We start from the raw sequence: 19783 nt of genomic DNA, 5'->3' as shown, positions 1-19783 counted from the left end.
AGTATAAAGCTTTGGGGAAGATATAAGGGAAAATATGGGCACAGTCAATTGAAAAATTGTCCTTTGGGTAATGTGAGAGGAGGGAAGAAAGTGAGCTAGAGAGTCGGCGGTCTCTTGTCTGCCCATAAGTGTGCACTCAGCATCCTCGCAGCAGAGAAATGACGAGTTAGCCCACTACATATGCAAGGATTTTCTTTTCTTACTCACTTCACAATCAAGAGAAGCAAGACCTGAGCTCTGAAATCACTCCAAATTTTTGAGGACAGATGAAATCCTAGGACTCTGAAGTGAGGACTGAAGCACAGTTTCCCTTGAGCTGACCAAAAAATTGCTGGCTGGGCTAGGAAAGTTAACTGAGTGTTACTGCATTTTTGAAGGTTAAAGGAATTGACCCAGAAGTCTGAGGAGACTGCTTTTATATGGGATTAAAAAGAAAGTAAAATATCTTTTTCCCACAGCCATTCACAGTGGTAAATGGTTGAAAGCTTGAAACATTTGTTACTTACAGAATTTACTGTTGAGAACACAACTGAAGGAAGTCACTGGCAAAATCTCTGGCTTTCTTTCCACTTCTGAAGAAGCTACCTGACTCTGAAGTAGCCATTTATTTTTGTTGAAGACCTGTCGCATCTCTTTTCACTGCTTGGAAATGCTAGAGACAGCTGAGCTCAAAGCATGTGGATATGAGTTCACTCAACTCTAATTTTGAACCAGAGAAAGTGTGAGTTCAGGAGGAATTCTTTTCTTCCCATCCCCACACAAATTCTGGCTTCAGTTAATATGCTCTCTTAGAAAGCCAGTTACTTTTCCTCATAGATCCCTAATTTCTGTGCACCACAGTATTAGGATTGTAGAGGTGACTCTGAGGCAGGTTTGGGTTCAAGGGAACCATTTGTTTGTGCTTAGGAAGGATCCTCTAAGCTCGCTCAGTTTGGCTCTGCTGTGGTTTCCCTTGTCCAGATATGAAATTGATACCAAACATGACAGTGCAAGTTCTCTGGATATGACAGGTATCTGACTGGAAAGTATCATAAGGAACTTTTCAGCAACTCTGAACAGTTTTTTTCCCAGAAATCTTCTGAAGTCTGTGGATAAGATAATAGTGCACTTGTACTATCCTGGTCCACTCAATATCCTAACTGTGAAATCCACTTGCCCCAGACGATTACTTCCCCCGTCTCACCTTGTGGTACCTGTTCTCTATGTTCTTACAGACTATTCCTACTGAAAGAATTATGCCATTGAAACAAAATAAAAAATAAAGGGTAATTTGCAGTATTCACAATTATTCATGAGAATTCACCTCTTGACATCGTTCGATCCTTATCAGCAGAAGGAATCCAGAGCCACATCTCAATGAGACAAACATTCAGGTTAATTCCCAAAGTAAAAAAAAACAAAAATGAAAAAACAACATCAAAATGGCATGTCCCTATTACATGAAAATATATATCAAATACATGTCTCTGGGTTAAACCAAAGATTATCACACTGGAATACCTACTGCAAGTTTTACTTTAGGTGTTTATGACACTGTTACGGAAGTAGTCTTTTCAGCTGTGGTCTCCTCCATTCTCAAAATATGTTAGAAAATTGAATACAACTCAAGAAAGAGCTACAAGAGTGATTAGACTTCTAAAAGTCATTCCCTATAGTGAAAGACTAAGAAAGCTCAATTTATTTAGTTACTGAAAAGAAGGTTAAGAGGATCACAATACCTACATGTGGAAGAGATTTCTGACAGTAGGCAGCTCATTAATCTAGTGAAAAAGGCATAACAAGATCCAGTGTTTGGATGCTGAAGCTGAAATAAGACTACAAATGAGGCACACTTTTTTCACAGTGACAGTAATTAACCATTGGAACAATCTGCCCAGGGATGTGGTTGATTCTTTATCATTTAAATGCTTTACACCAACATTAGATACTTTCCAAAGAGATAAGCCTATGCGTCAAACAGATGCAGAAAATACTGGATGAGGTTCTGTCTCGGGTCTGCAAGAAGTCAGCCTGGATGCTTATCAGAGCTGCTCAACACTGTAGCTCAACACAACAGTGCTACAGGTGCTCTGCACTCCCAGGAGCAGCCCTCTCACACCATCACACCTGCCCTTGGCATGCAGTTCAGCTCACACGGAACAAACACTGTCTCCAAAATTCACCTTCCAGTTTCACAGGTAAAATGAGTGCCCTCTCAAGGCAGATATGGACATCTTCACAGATCATCCCATGCCACATTCACTGTCTGGCACAATTACTGCTGGAGACCAACACACACCAAAACCACCAGGAAGTGCATAGGGTACTTATCTTACTTCGTGTACAAAGCTGTTTGAGTACTGACTATTCCAGATGGTTCCACCCAAGGAACACCTCTTGGGCTGACTCCAAGCTAATGACGAGTGAGTAGAGCACAGCAAATCGCCTCTCAACATAGCTGCCTCTATGTAAAATACAGCTCCTTTATGTCTTATGAGTTTGTTGGAGAATCAAGAAGCTCCATGAGGATGTTGAAGAAACCAACTAAAGCCAAATTTATGATGAGGTTAGGTGAGCTGCTAATTTTCCTCTCAGCTCCTTAGCAACATTCGTAAAAGAAAACTTGCCCTTTAAATCTTCAGGATAGAATGTTGAAGTAAAAGAATAGCAGAGAAAAAAAAAAAGTCAGAGAGACAAGCTACAAAAAGCAGGACAAGAATAATAAATAACAGCACTGATACACAAAATAAGCAGAAACAGCCGGTATATAGAGGTAAAGAGAAAATGCTGTTGAAAGAATTAAATAGATGAAAAAATTATCTTCAGAAGAACAAAGCTAAACACCCCGTTTATTCACCTCTAGGAAGGGATAGAAAGAACCATTTAAAATGTAAATAAAAATGATGTACTCAGAATGTTGTAGGAAGGTGGAAGTGCACAGAAATTAATCACACCTGGACTTGCCATACAATATACGTGCTACAGACTTCTGTAGATTTTTTTAGAATACCTAGTTATTACATTTTTTTTCCTTTTGACACTTAAAAGATTCTCAATGGACTACAAAACCTTTATAAATTACTAAAGGTAGGGTTTCTTTATTATGAGATGCACCTAATTAAGACAATATAACACCGAGATTCAATATAAAATGGATTAGCAATATTCCTCCTATTTGATTTCTTCATTACCTACTCTGACTGCAAATCTTCATGTTATTCTGAAAAATATCTCTTCATAGACATTGGTTAAATTTCTAAATGGGTTAAACTTCCTTCCATTAAACGCAGCATTCTTGCAAAGGACATGAAGACAGTGTTATTGGTTAAGAACTGCACTTTTGGTCTTAGGACATGGGAAGAGGGCTCTGTTCCCTGCTCTAACAGACGCTTCTCTTGGGATATTGAAAAGTCACTCTTGGCTTTGCAAATGTGCTCAGCAGCTGCTTCTTATGATCAGATTACCAAAGTGCTGAAATCTTTTGAAAATCCGGCTATTTATTTTGTTGCTGAATAGGATCAGAGATCTTTTGAAATCTGCCTCCAGTTGGAGTGCTGTGCTCTTTTGAAAAGCTAGCCCTAAATCTGTATATGCCTCAATTTCTCTATTAGCATTATCAGCACTGTTCTGCATCAAGAGGATGAGAAACAGCTCACATACATAGTAATTCAAATTTGAAAGGGGATATATAGATGTACAATTGCTCTTATAATTGTAAAAATACAACATATACTTATAAAAGAAAATAAAAAAGCTGTTCCTGATTTTTCCTAACTTCTGCATAAATGGTTTTCTTTAAGATCTACAGTGATGTAGTGTTGACAGTATTATTCTACTTGCTATAGGCAAAGTTTGGGAATTGTCTGTATGTACTGAAATGTGAGCAAAGATACTTCTCTGTCTTCCTTTTATAGTTATAAATATGTGTTTAACTACTTTAAAGATGATGAAATAAGACACAGAATTTTGTACTTGCATGTGGTACCATCCCATGCAAAGCAAAGCAAAAATCATTTTTATAGGATACAAGTAGAATGCAAAGTGACAACACACGCATGCTTTGTGCAGGTGTAAGAATTATAGGGAATGATGAGCTTAAGTACTGAAATTAAGGTAAGAATTTTATAACAGCTCCATTCAGGACAGCTCTGGCATAACTGGTGTTTAAGTATTTGGTGAGGCACTTGCCTTTCTTTCCTTCCATAGGAACAGAAAGTGCAGTGACTGAAACCTTTGAAATTTAAAATAAAAATATTCACTTTGGCTTAAAAGCTAGCAAATAAACATAAAATTATGCTTCTTAAGGGAGCTGGATATTTTAAAACAACACAAGTTCCCCAGCTGTGTAGTAATTCTTATTTCGCTTGTGATCTCGGGCAGATAGAGAGGCTTACATGTTCTCTAAATTGTAAGCTCTATATGAAGGGTGTTCTTTAATTACTGACAGCTAATGAAAACAGTTTTTACTGATCTCTCTAACGTCCTGGGAAAGTCTTTACTATGGATTCATTGTATTCTACTTTATATCCCTGATTGAAATGGGAGACCACAAGAGCACAGGGATTTGGTGGAAACTCGATTTCCTTCCTCTGGCTTCAAAGAGAACAGTTGCAGAAATTAAGCTGCGTTGATATTGTGGTCAAACTTTGGTCAGACTGTGGTTATGCTCGCATACTATATAGATATAAAATCACTGCACTTTGGTTTTTAAAACCGCTGGATCTACCGTCAGTATCTAAATCTTGCTCTGTTGATCAGAGGGATCTAATATAACTATTACATGAAAATGAGTATAATTATTAAACACATATACTTCACTTCCAGGGCTCTATTATTTACTCTAAATACTGAGACAATCACTTTGGAAAATGCTAGTAAATGTACAACTGTAAACGTATGAGATGGGAAACGTAGATTTTCTATTTAAAAATATATATTTTGTGTTTTCTTTCATTTCAGACAAAATATTTTCTCAGAGTCATAATTTTTTACTTGTAATATAGAGCGATGTAACTCTTGGTAAAACAAATATTGTAAAAGCCCATTCAGCTACAGTGCTTTATTCACTCTAAGTATCCCATCTGTTTTGGTTTTTTTTTTTAATCTGTTTGTGGGTTTTTCTGTTTCTGCTGCATTCATTATCAGTTGGTTAATGTATTTCTTCATACAGATGTATTTACTAGCCCTGCAATAGATATCCCTCAACAAGATCTAGAAGCAGGATTCATTTGGTGAGAGATATATGGTAGATGTTCAGATGACCCAGAAAACCAATAAGCTACAATAATAGAAGACTAAGCTCTGTGGAATGTAGCAGGGCTTTATGAATGTCCTTATATTCTCTGCCCAGCTGAGGAGACCAAGGTAGGAACGCTACACTGAAACTGCTAAATCCAACCACAAGAACCAATTCCTCAACAACTTTCATTTGCAAAATGGTGCGCCACGATATTAAGCTTGACTGAGACTTTGTCCAAAGCACTCTTCATAGCAAAGACACTTTCCCTCTGTTCAGAGAAGGGTGAATAAAAAGACAAATACAAGTTCCATCAGATGTAGAAAACTGCAGATAGCAACAGCCTTTTTTCATTTTACATATCAAAAACTACAGCAGTGATTACTGTTCCTGATTACTACAAGCAAAAAGCAGAACAAGCGCTTTTGGCACACCGGATTCATTGCACATCTGTAATTGGCTAACCCCATCATATGAGTTATTTCAAAAAGTTATGTACACTGCACATATAATTTATGATAGTTATGCTTCTTAAAAAGACCACCTGGAGCTAACCCATGCAATATAAAACATGAATGTAAAAATCATATGGAAGCATTTTATTAAGAGCTTTGGAAAAGAGGACTTTTGTGGCACTGACTTTTAGACAAAAATTTCAACTGGATGAAAATCCATATCATTATAGTGAAAAGAAATTAATTTGATTTAAATTTGAATGTTTTCCCTGGTTTATTTGAGTATCACTACTAAGGTTGGAGCCAAAGCAACCATCAATACTCTACTCCTACTGATAAATTTACCTCTGCAAGTGTGAAGCCCATGCTTTTGCCAAAACCCACTCAGCCAACACCATCAATGTTCTCAACCATGCATTGTAATGCAAACACCCACCACCTTTTAGCAGGAATGAGGAAAGTATGTTCTCAACTTAGGAGTGAATTTTTGCTGACATGACTACTGTACACAGAAAGACATGCACATGGAAGGAAGAATAAATAAAGGGAAAAGTTACAAACTTTGGATTTTCTTTTAAATATTAATATTATTCACTAGATTGTTTTCATAAAAAAGGCTGCATTAAGGATAACCATATGTAGAGAAAAATGCAGGACTACAAAAAGGAGAACCCTGGACACTGAATACAAGAGGAAGACATTTTGCATATTTGGGGCTTCAGCTCTGGACTCAAAAAAATACCACCTCAAATGGCTAAGAATACTAAACTATATTAAAAGAACATAATAAATATGCAATATTGACCAAATTATTGTAACTACACCAGAAGAGAAAGGAAGATTAATAGCAGTGTAATAGAATGGGAATACAGTAGTTGCTGTGAGTGAGAGAAAAGACACTAAAGTCCCCATTTCTATTTCCTTGCTCTTAAAACACTTACTGTTTGGTTGGTTTCCAATTTAATTGTTAAGTTTCAAGGTGGAGTTCTAGCAATAAACAACACTTCTAGGGACTGACATCTGACTGAAAACATTTTAGAAAAAGTATTAATTTGTTATCAGCAGTAAATGTTTTGTGTCTCCACAGAAGTGATGGATAGAACTTTTTATGATACAAATAAAGCACCATGAGAGAGTAAATCATTCACTCATTTCTGCTGGCAGAAGTGGAAGGATCAGGTACGTTCTTTTTATGCCTTTCTTCATGAAAAAAAAAAAAAAAAAAAAAAAATAAAAGAGCTGAACTTGAAACGCTTTTCCCATTTTTTCTGTTCTGCTTCACAAAAACCCAAAACCCTTCAAAGTCTTTTAACTCCAGCAGCCTAGCGTTTAGGACAGCAATGACAACATTAAAATAATACTAATTGTAATAATAGTAGTCATAGTAGGAATAATAATAATAACTACAACAACATCAACAAAAAGCATTCTTATTCTGAAAAAAATAATTTTTAGTTTTGATTTCCTAAGCTGCATAGATTGTTGCCTATAATCCAAATATCATTTTAATTTGAAAATTTTAAATCAGCATTCAAGCCATGTTTATCCCAGTTTCTTGATAATCATACCCAGAGCAGATTCTGTAGAAAAACAGAAACACCTTTCTTAATAGTAACTTTAACTTCAATCTGCTTTCCAAGATCAATTAATTTTACGGTTGATGTGTTTAACTTGGTTCTGTCAATATAATATTCTTACAGTATTTTAAAACCATAATTGTTACAACCTTGGACACCAAATGCCTTACAAATACTTCAGTATACAATGTTAACTAGATTAAAATTATTTAATTTTTAACATTAATCAGTATCCTAGTTAACTGGACTTGCAATTTCAGACATTTAAGCTAGGTTTGTTTGATAAGAATTACTTTCCATTTATCCACGTTTGTTGAAAAAAATATGACAATCTTACTTTTATCCCTTTAGTGCAAGAAATTTCCCAATAATCTGCCTATAATGCTTTGAGGCTAAAACAGCTCACTACTCTGAACTTCACATCACCAGCACTTGCAAAGTATAGATTATCCTGAAAATTGTATCAGCAACCTGAGCTAGAAAGACTTGTAGAACTGATTCTGTCCAAGCAAGCACTTAAATAAACCTTATCAAGCTCTTCTTTTTCTGCATCATTAGATGTTTTATTCTATCTTACTGCTAAAGAGCCTATACTGTTGCCAGAATTATTTAACATTTCTAATACATATAAACCCGTTTTTTCTTGAATTTTTCTAATCCCATTAGATTTTTTCTTAATGTCTCTACTTGTCCTTGCCAACATTTTGCAGCTTACACATTCCAGTTTATCTTACTATATATTTTCCTTTAATTCCCTAAGTTTTCTATAAATACACATACTTATTTTTTCACGTTAATTATTTTCAGTCATTCCTGAAAAGGATGCAGTTTTAGAGTTTTCAGGTGCACAGGAAATTATAATTTCGTATTTTTCTCTTTAGGAGTTCTAGTCTTAGGGGTTCCAGCTCTAGCTTTCATTCTAATTTTTTCCATCAAATTTTTTCCTCACAATCAGTTTCACCCATAAGTTTCCCCACTAGGCAACGAGCCCCCCAAATGCACTGAGTATATATACCCTCCTCTGTTTGCCAGATTTGAAATCAATTAGGTCATGTCACCAGGCAACCACCAACTCTTAGTCCCATATTTGATTCACCTTTCCTATGGCAATGAGATTCAAACAGAGCTACCTCATTTTGGGTCCCATATCTTTCAAACCAGAAAACCATCAATAATTATCACAGATAACATTCATGTTTTACCAAATTTCACCTCCTGAAATTTCCAGCCCTTGGTTTCTGTTACATTCAAAATAAAACTAACCATCTTTAACTCATGTAACAGGTCGAAGGCTAAGGTACTTCTCCCTATGGCTGCACTGCCACATAAACAGGTTTACAATGGATAAACATTATGTTTACAATCAGTGGCTGATACTGATACATAGTCAGAGCACGATACTGGCCTATATATAAACAAGGATCAGATTCTCATAAGAACAATGCCTGCAAGGCAGGGAGAAATAAATCACAGGGCTATCTGAATTCTCCAGCACAAGAACAGAAATTCTGCACAATGGATCTGGATTTGGAGACTCTTTTCACATCAAGGAATACCACCAATTCACCTGAGTTATCCTGTTTTCATCTGATTGGTTTTTTTTCACATAAAACTTTGAAAAACAACGTCTTAGGCCAAAAACAGTAAAGAAGAAAGTAATTCTTACTTTGCTGTCACAGATGGTTTCCCTGAGAGAACTGAGATGGGGTTCAGAATGGTGGTCTTACTGGAAGGCTTGTGGGTTTTAGCAGGGAAAGGCTTACACTATTCTTGCCCTTCCTGGCTCAGAAGACAACACTCAATTTAAAATAGAAAAGGCTAACAACAGGTAATGTTATTTAAAGTGTTTCCACAATAAGGTCATGCAGAAGAGAACTTATTCATCTCTTCTAAGTGCATACATATCTAGCACAAAAATTATTAGAAAAAGATATTTAAATTAATGAAAGTAATTCCACTTGACATTTGGGATAACAATTACCATACTTTCTAATTATCATTATTGCTTGTTTTCTTTCCCAGAGAATTCAAAATGCTGGACTTATTTCCTCAACCCCAAGCCCTACAGTATGATATGACATCAAGTTCATTTTCAGCCTAGACTTACATACTTTGTTTATTTTGAGAATGGAACCCCCGAAAAACATGCTACTTTGAAGGAAAAATGTGCGATTTTGTTTTAAAGTTTAATTTTTCTTCTTGTGTTTATCAATTTATTTTTTTTTTTTAATCTCTGTACCGATGCAGACTTGCAGTAACGTTGAGTGATTTGTGGTAAGGAACTTTTCAGGGTTGTATTTACTTATATTGAACAGGAACAATTTGGGCAAGAAGTATTTCAGTACACCACAAATACCTCTGAGAGAATCTGATTTCTCCTCCTACTAATATATATTAATTCCAGAATAAAAATGCATAAATCTACCTATTTGCAGAACACAGAACACTGGAAGTAGAGATGGCTAAACTAAAAGTGACATTCTTTACACAACCTACCAGTCAGTCAGTATTACTTACTCAAGTCCTTTCTCACTCCTCAGCTATAATCTCTCACTCATCTCTTCTCTTACAGCAGAAGTAAGAGGGTTTTTCCTTATGTAGCATAAAATGTAAAGTTTTGGCTTGGAAAAATAAAAATTATAAACCCACTTTTAATTTAACATACCCAAAGTTGTCTTACATATTCTAGATTCCAGAGGTCACATCATTCAACAGCAAATAATACTTGTGGCCTTACAAAAACAACTGTATCTCCAAAGACAGAAATTAAGACCTCACTTGAATAAAAAAAAAAAAGTAAAATATGGTAATTATTTCAATGTCATCATGGCAAATTATCGGGTCAAGGATTCACAAAATTAGGCACAGAGTACTGGATTCAATTTCTGTTTCAAAAGAAAACTACAGTGGTCCTGAGTGGCAGTGCTCCTGAGTCAGAACCAATGTCCCAAAGATTGCCCAAAACCAAAACACACGGCATGATTTTACATCAGCCAAACACATTCAACATGCTGTGGAAGATCACTGTGCCTCCCACTCCTCCTCTCATTTTTCTTTTCACTACTAAAAAAATAAAAATATTAAAAAAAAAGAAAAACATGTGGCTTGGCAAAAAGACCCACAATAAAAAGAACATGAAAACTTGCATGATTTTGAATGCTCTGAGAAATAGTTTTTGCTAAAAGTACTATGAAATTTCAAGTCAATAATTTGAAGACAATATTCCAGAATACAAAGGTCCTCACAAGAGTTTGATGTTGCAACAGGACTACAAGGCCTAGTATCAGAATGCACATGAGAATTTCAAGTTCCATGCCCCATAAAGTACCACTTCCTGGCTGAAAACACAGCATATGCTATGAAAATACTTCTATTTCCAGACAACCTCTAGAAAGCTCACTTTTGAGTTCAAAAAACTGATAAACAGCTCATTTACTGTTCTCTTCAGAACGTACCCCGGACTAGGAAGAAAGACTTTTGGAAAGATGGAAACAGAGGAGAATAGTACTGTTATTCGTAACACATTGTATGTACTGTCAAAGACTGAAAATTTTATTCCTACTGACAATAAGTAACATCTTCATTATTTTCTTCCATACAGAATCTGCTGTAAGTTGTGTATTTGTTTATAAGGACTGAGACTTTCTACACACAGAAAGCCTTAGACCAATAAAAAAAAAAAAAAAAAAAGAAAAATGACTGAAGTCTGCTGTATTAGAGGATGGAAATTTTTTCCATTTTTAGCAAATGTCAAATCATTGGCTATTGCTTTTAAGATTAATAAAAGATATAATGGTTTTTAGATCGCCTCTAAATAAAGATTACTATGAATGGAGAAATGATTTACCAATAGTCACCACAATGAGATTTCTTTAAAGGTTACAATCATCAGTTATTTAGCTGAAACACTGCTGAGAATGCCTGGTCATTTCTTGAATAATGCATAATGTTCATTGCAGATTTGATCTGTATTATAACAACACAGATATTTCTAAAATAATGGAGAAAACTATCTGTTACTTTCCAATTGCTCAAGATATTTCCATGCAGTAATTGACTCTGAAAATATTATATGGAGTTATCTGAGTGCTCATTTGCAAGCACAACTTGTAGTGATCACTACACAATAGGCATAAGAAAACAAACTCATCAGCCTTTACAGACTTCTAAGAAAAGCTGTGATAAATACAGGGAAGAGTAAAGGACCTATCTGAAATACTAAATTAAAATTATTAAATTGCTGCGCAGTACTGGGGGACAAATTTAAAACTAAGCTTTTTAAATGAATGATTAATACAAGCAGACCAACACATCTGGGGGAAGGAGAAAAATATCAGTTGCCTACACAATATAAGTACCTCTCAAATAATTTCCCAAATACCTTTAAGTCTATTCAGAAGATTACTTGTGCACTTGCAAAGTATAATGTCTAGTGTTTTATTGTAGGTTTATCATCCATACTTCACACGAACCTGCAAGCTATTTATGTGAGCTTGTTTATATATATGAACCTCTTCAAGGGCAGCAAAATAATGCTTAATTAATGAAACTGAATTTCTTTTGATGTAATTTCCTGAATGTTTGATCAGAATGTGTTAACAGGTTTCTATGTAAGGAGAAGTGGTGAAGTCATAAAATATACCTGTACTATACAGTTAAGCCTGTTTATGTGGAAATCTTATACAATGAAACACTCTTTCATCAAGCATTGTTACAACATACTGGCACTTAAATAATACAATCCTACTTAGTATTAAGCACCAAAACAGGAGAGAAAAAAAGTCAAAAGCCCTTCCTGAGCCCCCACACCCCTTGCACCTAAAGGAATGAGAACTATAGCACTAGACGGTTGGAGGGGCAGGGTTATTATACCAGATAGGGTGAACAGACATTAAATGTTTACCCAGCTCTTTTTTAAGGAGAAACATTAATCTATGGATGTTGTTGTCTAAGAGTAAGATTATTTTTTTTTCTTCCTTAAAATTATTTTCTTCATTAGAATCTTTGCACAGAGAGGAAGATTAAGTATTCAGGTATGTATTGCAGAAGAGGATAATGAAAAATAGATCTCAGATACTCTGGAAATACACACAGAGATTGGCAGACCTCAGACTGTCAGGAACACAGGACAGCCTGTAGACAGATCATAGATTGTACAGCAGAGTCCACTTTACATCTACCTTGAAATACCATTTAATTGCCTGAGAATAAACTCTCATCCTGTAAAAATGGGGAACATTTGCATATTATATCAGAAGCCTAATGAACCATGTTACACTCATGTCCTGGATGATGTAACTATTACCTTTTATTTTTTCTCTGTGTGATGATGTGGCAGGTAATATAAATTAAATATATGAAATGATGGCACTATGTCCAGCTACTAAATCCTCAATCTGAAACTGCATTGGTTTTTGCCCTCCATGCCTCTCTCCATCCATTGAAAATTTTAACTTTCCTTAAATAATATCACTCCCTTTAAATAGAAGGGTAAAAGCCCTTTGCAGCATCAATACAAGTAACCCTTCATGGACAGTTGTGAGCTGATAAATAAGATTCTATTTCTACCTCCTCCACTTACTCTTAAAGGTGGCTTCTTTATTTGCCTCATTCAATATACATTCTATCTAGCTTGGTGTAGATTAAGTGTTTATAGTTCATAATTTGTGGAAAAAACCTAGAGTGCTCAAAACTCATTTGCCTCTTCCAAAAATACTGTTTCCTTCAAAATGTGAGAGCAGTAATAAAGGAGTATTTTGTGCTGTCTAAGCCAGGACGCACCAAAATTCCAGGTTTGGTAACCCTGATTTCTGTTACTGCAACTTACTCCATAATTTAATGTACTTATCAGACAGAGATCACACTGATCCAGACGGGTGGCATTAGTTGAAAATATATTAGATTACCAAAAAAAAGTCCACTTAATGCAGGTCATTGGAAAGACTATTTAGGAGCAACATGCACACCATCTCTAGTTTGTGGCAATTCACACCTAAAACAATGCTTTTGCTCCCCAAATGCTTGTGTGAGCATTAAAAGAGAGCCTTTAATACCAAAAAAAAGTCTATTTTGATGATAAATGTCTACTGGCTCAGAAGTCAAAATAATTTCTGTAGACATTACAAGAGGATAAATAATGTCCTAGTCTCTCGCTTGAAGATTTAAATATTTGGATGTGATGCTTTCCAACTTCAGAAATATCTGATTCTACCTTTAAGGTATAGCCAGAAAATGAAGAGATTGATTTCTCAAGTCAAGGAATAATGCCATTTTCCTCTCAAACATATACTTACATAAAACAAAAACAAAAAATAGATAACATATAAAACTAAAACAAAGCAACACAATAACAGGTAAATAACTTGAAACAATTTAGCCTACATCACCCAGAAGACTTACAGCTGTAATAGTTATATCATAGGTTTGTTGTTCAATAAAAAAAAATTAAAATAAGAGGTTTATATGTCACCTTCACATGGTGTCTTTCTCATGCAGACCTCAGATTTCCACATTTGAATCCCTTTAAAGGATTTGATATGCAGGGAAAGAAGAAAGGATGAAGGTAAAAATTTCAATTTAGAGGTTACTAAAGGCTGCTGTATTCTATAGTACACAACAATAATTACTCCATACCTTTTACTGATGTGTTAGGTGGAGGTCCTTCCATCCTCAAGTTCCACGGAGGATCACCTTGATTAGCAAAGTCCCTCATTTTCAGATAGCTAATTGTAAGTCGGATGATGGATGCCTTGTCAAGCTGGCTGGTAATGGCTGCAGGCAGTGGCAACAACTTTGCCAACTCATAGAATTCAAAATTCTCCTTTCCCCGGCGAGAGCGAGCAGCATCTCGGGACTTTTCCTTCCTCAAAGCTTGTAAACTGAAAGAAAATAAAGGAAGTAGGACATTCATCAATATTAGTGTTCTGTCACATTTAACCAAGTTGCTTTTTCACTGCTGGTCTTCTCGTCAAATTAGCACATTTTCAAAATGCTGTTGCATATGGATCTACAGACTTCAGGATATATAAAATGGTACTCCATGCTTGAATGATTAAAACTATCAATATTTGAGTTTCAGTGGTAGCCAGCGTATCATGTAACTGCTCTTAACTCACTTTAGCCACATCCTTTTTAGCCTGCCTTTCCTCTGTCTGCTGTCAGTCTCAAGGAAAAAAAACCCGAATACTGTGTATATATGGGGTTTATCTGTCTAGGTACCATTGCTTCTCCTGACTCCTTGCAAGCCAATTCTGCCTTAATTTTTGTTAAATTCTGACGCTTGGGGAAAGGTTAAAAGCAGATGATTCAAGTGTTTTCCCCCTCTGACAGGGGCTGCAGTGCAGCCAAGATGACCAAACAGGTTGTACACGAACTGCTGAGACACAGAAGTTTAAGTCTGCTGTAATAATGTAAAACTTCCTGTGTTTCACAAAGCTGCTCTTTAGGAGTTGTTAACAACTGTCCTTGTAGTGGAAGCAGTAACCTTCATCAGTGGGGTGAGAAAGCTGTTAATACAGTTATGTGATTCACATTTCTGATTGCAATTCACTACCACACACATGGCAGACTGACAAATTTTTGATCACAAAGGACCTGCTTTATATTGAGCTGTTGGAAATGCAAAGACATTTTTAGTCCTGTTGCATCAATGTATCATTTGCTACTACCAATACAGAACATAGAAAGATAACTCAGATTTTACTCCTGTGCTATTCGTTCAATTGGTGTAAAACTCCTGAGTGCAGTGAGAGGACAGAGTGGGAGGACAGAAGTTAACACCTGGGGACTTTATTTTTTTTACACAGAGCAAAGTGTTCAACTCAGGATATTATAAGCTTCACCATACATCTGCCTTGATGGATACAGGTTGGTGCTGAGGCTGGTGTCTGTCCATCACTCTGCAAGCTGATTAGAAACTGTTCTCATACCTCAATAAGGGTCTGTCTTTCCTTTGCTTCATTTGTTTACCTACTAATTTGATGAAGTTAAAGCCACAATTCCATTAGCTAGCCGTTGGTTTACCACGGAGCTAGAATACAACCAGTGCATAACGAAACAAAAAATGCTTCTCTCCAGCTTCCACAACCCTTTCTGAAACCTTGGATTTAGCAACAAAAAACTCATAATGATGAGATCTACAAAAGCACTTTGATATATGAAGTAAATCAGTAGAATTGAGGCATTCAGATAAAACACCATGAAGCTCAGTCTATTTACCTGTTTTTCTAATTTGGGATCTACAGAGTTTCTCTTGTTTTAATATTCATAGCTACTTGTATTTTTGTAGCTATCCCTGCCACTTCAGCCTTGGAAGGGCATATCAGCTGGGCCCTTAACACAAAAATGAAATCCCTCCATGACCATCCCCTTAGTACACTTAACGTGTTACATTCCCTACACAATTCTATACCAATAGCAATTATATTTAAAAAGACAGTCTGGTTAAGAAATAGGAATGGTGAGATAAAGATATGGGAGGAAACAGCACATTCTTACCCATAGGTAAAGAAACAGAATCCTACTGAATGATAAAGTACATACTTGGTTTTATAAACTCTATAGGGAATGCTAGCACCTTGATTTGTAAATTGTATTCTAGGAAAAAAGTACCTGAAAAATAAGATTTCACAATGCTCATTGTAGATGCATCTCTCTCAGTTTTGAAACTTTAGATATCTACCACCATGGTTGTGGAAAATCCCTTAAAAGGTGCATTAAATTTAACAGATGAAATTATTTGATGTATACACAGACAAATGGGAGCTACAATTCTGTGAAGTATGAACTGCCCAATTAATTCCAAGGAAGTAGTATGCCCTCTACAAGTTAAATATATAAAAAAGCGACATAAGGAAAAGGCAGACAAAAGTCTCCACACAATTGCTTCCAAGTGAAATCTCAATTTCATGGCACAAGACATGGCCTTTTCTGCCTGTCACCACCTTTTTTTTCCCAGAAGCCAAGCCTGAGAATTCAAGTTACCAGAAGAATTGAGATTCTGTTCTGAAGGTCTTCACCAATAGGTTCACACCTTCTTTCCATAGCATTTAATTGTACCCCTAGATAAGATGGGAGATTTTTAAAGATCCCTAGCAAAACAAATCAGAAAAAAATAGAGATCTCAGCAACTTCTGAAACATGTTAGAAATTAAATAGGAATAGAATATTCCTTAGAAGCACCAAAGTCTAAATCCACAATTTACAAGTCCTTTAAAGGGTTCCAGAGATTGCTGAAACTGAATAATATAATGTAAACTTACGTAAAGTGTTACTGGATCAGTAACAGTTTCCAATGGAAGTCAGTTAAGCTAAAAAGTGAGGCTACCTGTGTCAGCAAACAGAATTATTTAAAAGCCGCCTATGGGTATTCAAACTTATACAACCAAAAAAAAAAAGTAGAAGGGATGGGGAGCTGACATCATAAACAAAAGAAACCCCTGAGAAACAGTAGTGAGAATAACTCAGTTTTTCTCCCAATCATTTGTTCTATTGTCATTTCTGGAAGTTTCATGGGGTGAATCAAGGCAAGAAATTTGTAACTTGGAGCACCCTTCTCTTGGCATCAGTGCCATTAAGCTAAATTAAGAAAGAGTGTCTGCTGATATGAGCACACAAGTCCTAATTTCTAGTCTATGTAATTCCACTAGGGAAACACACTGTACTGTTGGACACTGCAGTTATGCTGATAAAATGGGTCCTTAATTTGGGAGCAGTGATTTCCTCAGCAGGATGCAGGAATTCATTAGATACGACCTAAACATGGCTGTTAATCCTCTCTGGCACCTGTGATTCTGATAGGCAACATCAGCTTCATTGTCAGATTCTCTTAATAAAGCAAAGTACTGGCACTAATAGATGCAAGAGGATGCTAAAGAAGAGGAGTGTGAGGTTCCCAACAGAAAGCAGTGATGCTGACACAGGACCAAAATTCATCTTGGTTCCTGTCACATGACACCTGGGACTAGAGGTGGTTCTTGGAACATAAAAGAATGTGTTAAGTATCAGCCTGCAAAAACTTAGAAGTAACACAGGCTTTTCTGCTAATAAGAAAAATTAAAGTGGGGAAACTATGCACATGTTTAGTAAGTGGCTTTCAAAAAGCACCAAGATAGCAAGCATCACATGTTTAAGAGTTCTCAAATGACAGAGAAGATCCCCCAACACTCAAGAAAATCTACATATAATATCCACAGTACCAACAAGAGAGTAACAGTAGGGAACATACCCAGGGGATATAAATATTGCTCCCTCTTAGCCTCCTGTGGAGAGGGGTAGAAGCTAAGACAATTGGACCAGGGTGCATCACTGTACAATGTAAAAGGGTGATGTTGTCATACAATGGTGAAACTTCGTGCATTCCCTTAAGAAGACATTTCTCATAGAATTTCCATATACAGAATCCACTAAAGAAGACTAAGAGGTTTCCAGCTGCTAGCCCCTGATAATTCTGAGAAGCAGTACCATATAAATGGGATATTTAATGGCTGGAAGACTAATGCTATTTTAGATATGGTTTCTAAAATACATTTTATTTTTCCTTTTAGGGCCTTTCCAGATGGACTGATATAAAAGGGGTCTGGCTTTTACAGATGAAAAGGTACAAGAAATACTACCATATAATTCTAAAATGGTATACATGACATTTCTTAAGTAGATTTTCTATTGAAGACACAGCAGATGCAGAAGACATGATAATATGGTGCTGCATAAAAGTTTTATTGGTACTCGTAACTCACTTGTGATTTCATTGTGCTTGTGGTCATTCCAAGCTTAACTTGCTCCATATTTTATTTCACATAATTTTATATACTGCACATTCGTAAGCATATACATGCATCCATGCCTGTGTGCACACCCACAACTTCACATGTCTGTCCAACTGACATCTGTCACCTCAAAGGTGGGAGAAGCACAGATCCTAATTTTTACAGCATTTAATGGCAATCAAACATGCTGCAGCATATCAACAAATACACTGACCTATGCAAGAGTTTTTTAGAATGTGTTCACAGCACCACAGAATACTCTGAGCTGGAAGTGACCCACAAGGATCACCAAGTCCAACACTTGAATGAATGGCCTAGCTGGGGATCGAGTCCGTGATGCTGGTGTTATTAGCACCATGCTCTAACCAACTGAGCTAATCTCAGGGTCATAACAATACCTTGCTTCTGTACCTCAGTTTTGGGCAGGAAAAATCAGTGAAATAATTTAATTATGTGAATTTGCATTTTGAATTAAAAGAGGGGAATGGTTGCAGTTACAAATAATTTTTGCTTGCAACTTCAGAACACAGTTTGGAAAGAGGTGCTTGGCAGACTTGCCCAGTTTTAGAAAGGCAGCTCACATTTACACTTCACCTACACTATTCCCTTAAACTTGATGCAGGTGAGACCCCCCAAGCAGAGCTTCTCAGAATATCGGTCTCCCTCTGCTCAGCCCCACATAACAGCACTGCTGGGATTTATGGTACCTTCACTGGACTTGTCACAAATAGAGATTGGATTGGAAGCAACAGCCATAAAACAAGGTTTTTAGGGACAGATGGACTGTTGAACTCAAGATATAGTGGCCTGAGCCACTGGACAGCTTATCTGTGTTGTGCTATCATAGTTACTGCTCATTTCCATTCAAAAGCACATTTCCATTCACTTTTCTACTTCACAAGCAGAGAAATATGGCAAACTCTCGCAAAGGATGCACAGTATTTTTGAGAATGGCATTGAAATCCTCCCTGATTTCAGCAGAAATTTTAGAAATTCAAAAGTATATCATAACGGAGCACTTTTTCTTATATTACTAAACATATTTATACATGTTTGTACTGAGCACTAGTGAAATTCTTAAACCCCTAAAAACAATATGGATCAGTAGCAGCAACTCCAGATTTTGTATAAAAATAGCACTTAATATCTAATAATGTTTATAGCAGGCTTTATAGAGAATGAAGCAATATGTCTCTGTGTGTATTTTTCTATTAGTCTAGTCTTTTAAAGTCAAGGATCGAAAGGTCCACTATGAACAGTATCCAACTCTCCAAAGGACAAAGTCAGATGAATGTTATAACCATTTCACAGAAAAGAAATCAGTTACAAGGAAAGGCTATGCAACATTAGAGTGCACAATGAATCTGCTACAAAAAAACTTGGAGGTAAGTGTTCCAGCCCTTCAGACCTCTGAAAGAGACTTTAAATTATGTCCCTTTGTGTACAGTGTTTCCCAATATAAAGAACACAAACAGGCTTACTTTCCAGTGAACATACAGTATTACATAAAGAAATACATTTTTGCTGCTCCTGAGTCCATAGATGTGAATTTGTGCAATTCTATATGAGTAAAACTAGAAAGACCCTCTTTTTTTCTTTGTTCCACACTAATATGATGTGACATAATATTACCATACTTTGGACAGTTTTGTATTTAAATTAACTTTAGGTCCCTTCCTATGTTATTAATAGCCTATTTACATAATTTGTGTATTTATAGCATACAATGTAGTGGATGATTATGAAAATTTGACTAATACACATGTTTAT

The 19783-nt window shown here is 36.1% G+C and overlaps 1 protein-coding gene across 2 annotated transcripts in view; it reads right to left on the bottom strand.

The window, feature by feature from the left end:
* Window positions 1-19783, bottom strand: part of NPAS3 (neuronal PAS domain protein 3) — a 587887-nt gene that overhangs the window by 400012 nt on the left and 168092 nt on the right. For both annotated transcript variants that reach the window (XM_058829497.1, XM_058829498.1), the window contains one exon: window positions 13881-14125. In XM_058829497.1, the coding sequence (XP_058685480.1) occupies window positions 13881-14125 (245 nt within the window). The remainder of the gene's footprint in view (window positions 1-13880; window positions 14126-19783) is intronic.

The sequence above is a fragment of the Poecile atricapillus genome, chromosome 1, assembly GCF_030490865.1.
Source record: "Poecile atricapillus isolate bPoeAtr1 chromosome 1, bPoeAtr1.hap1, whole genome shotgun sequence".
Taxonomy (NCBI): domain Eukaryota; kingdom Metazoa; phylum Chordata; class Aves; order Passeriformes; family Paridae; genus Poecile; species Poecile atricapillus.
The sequence above is the reverse complement of the archived record's forward strand: the minus strand, read 5'-3'. Positions and strand labels throughout refer to the sequence as shown.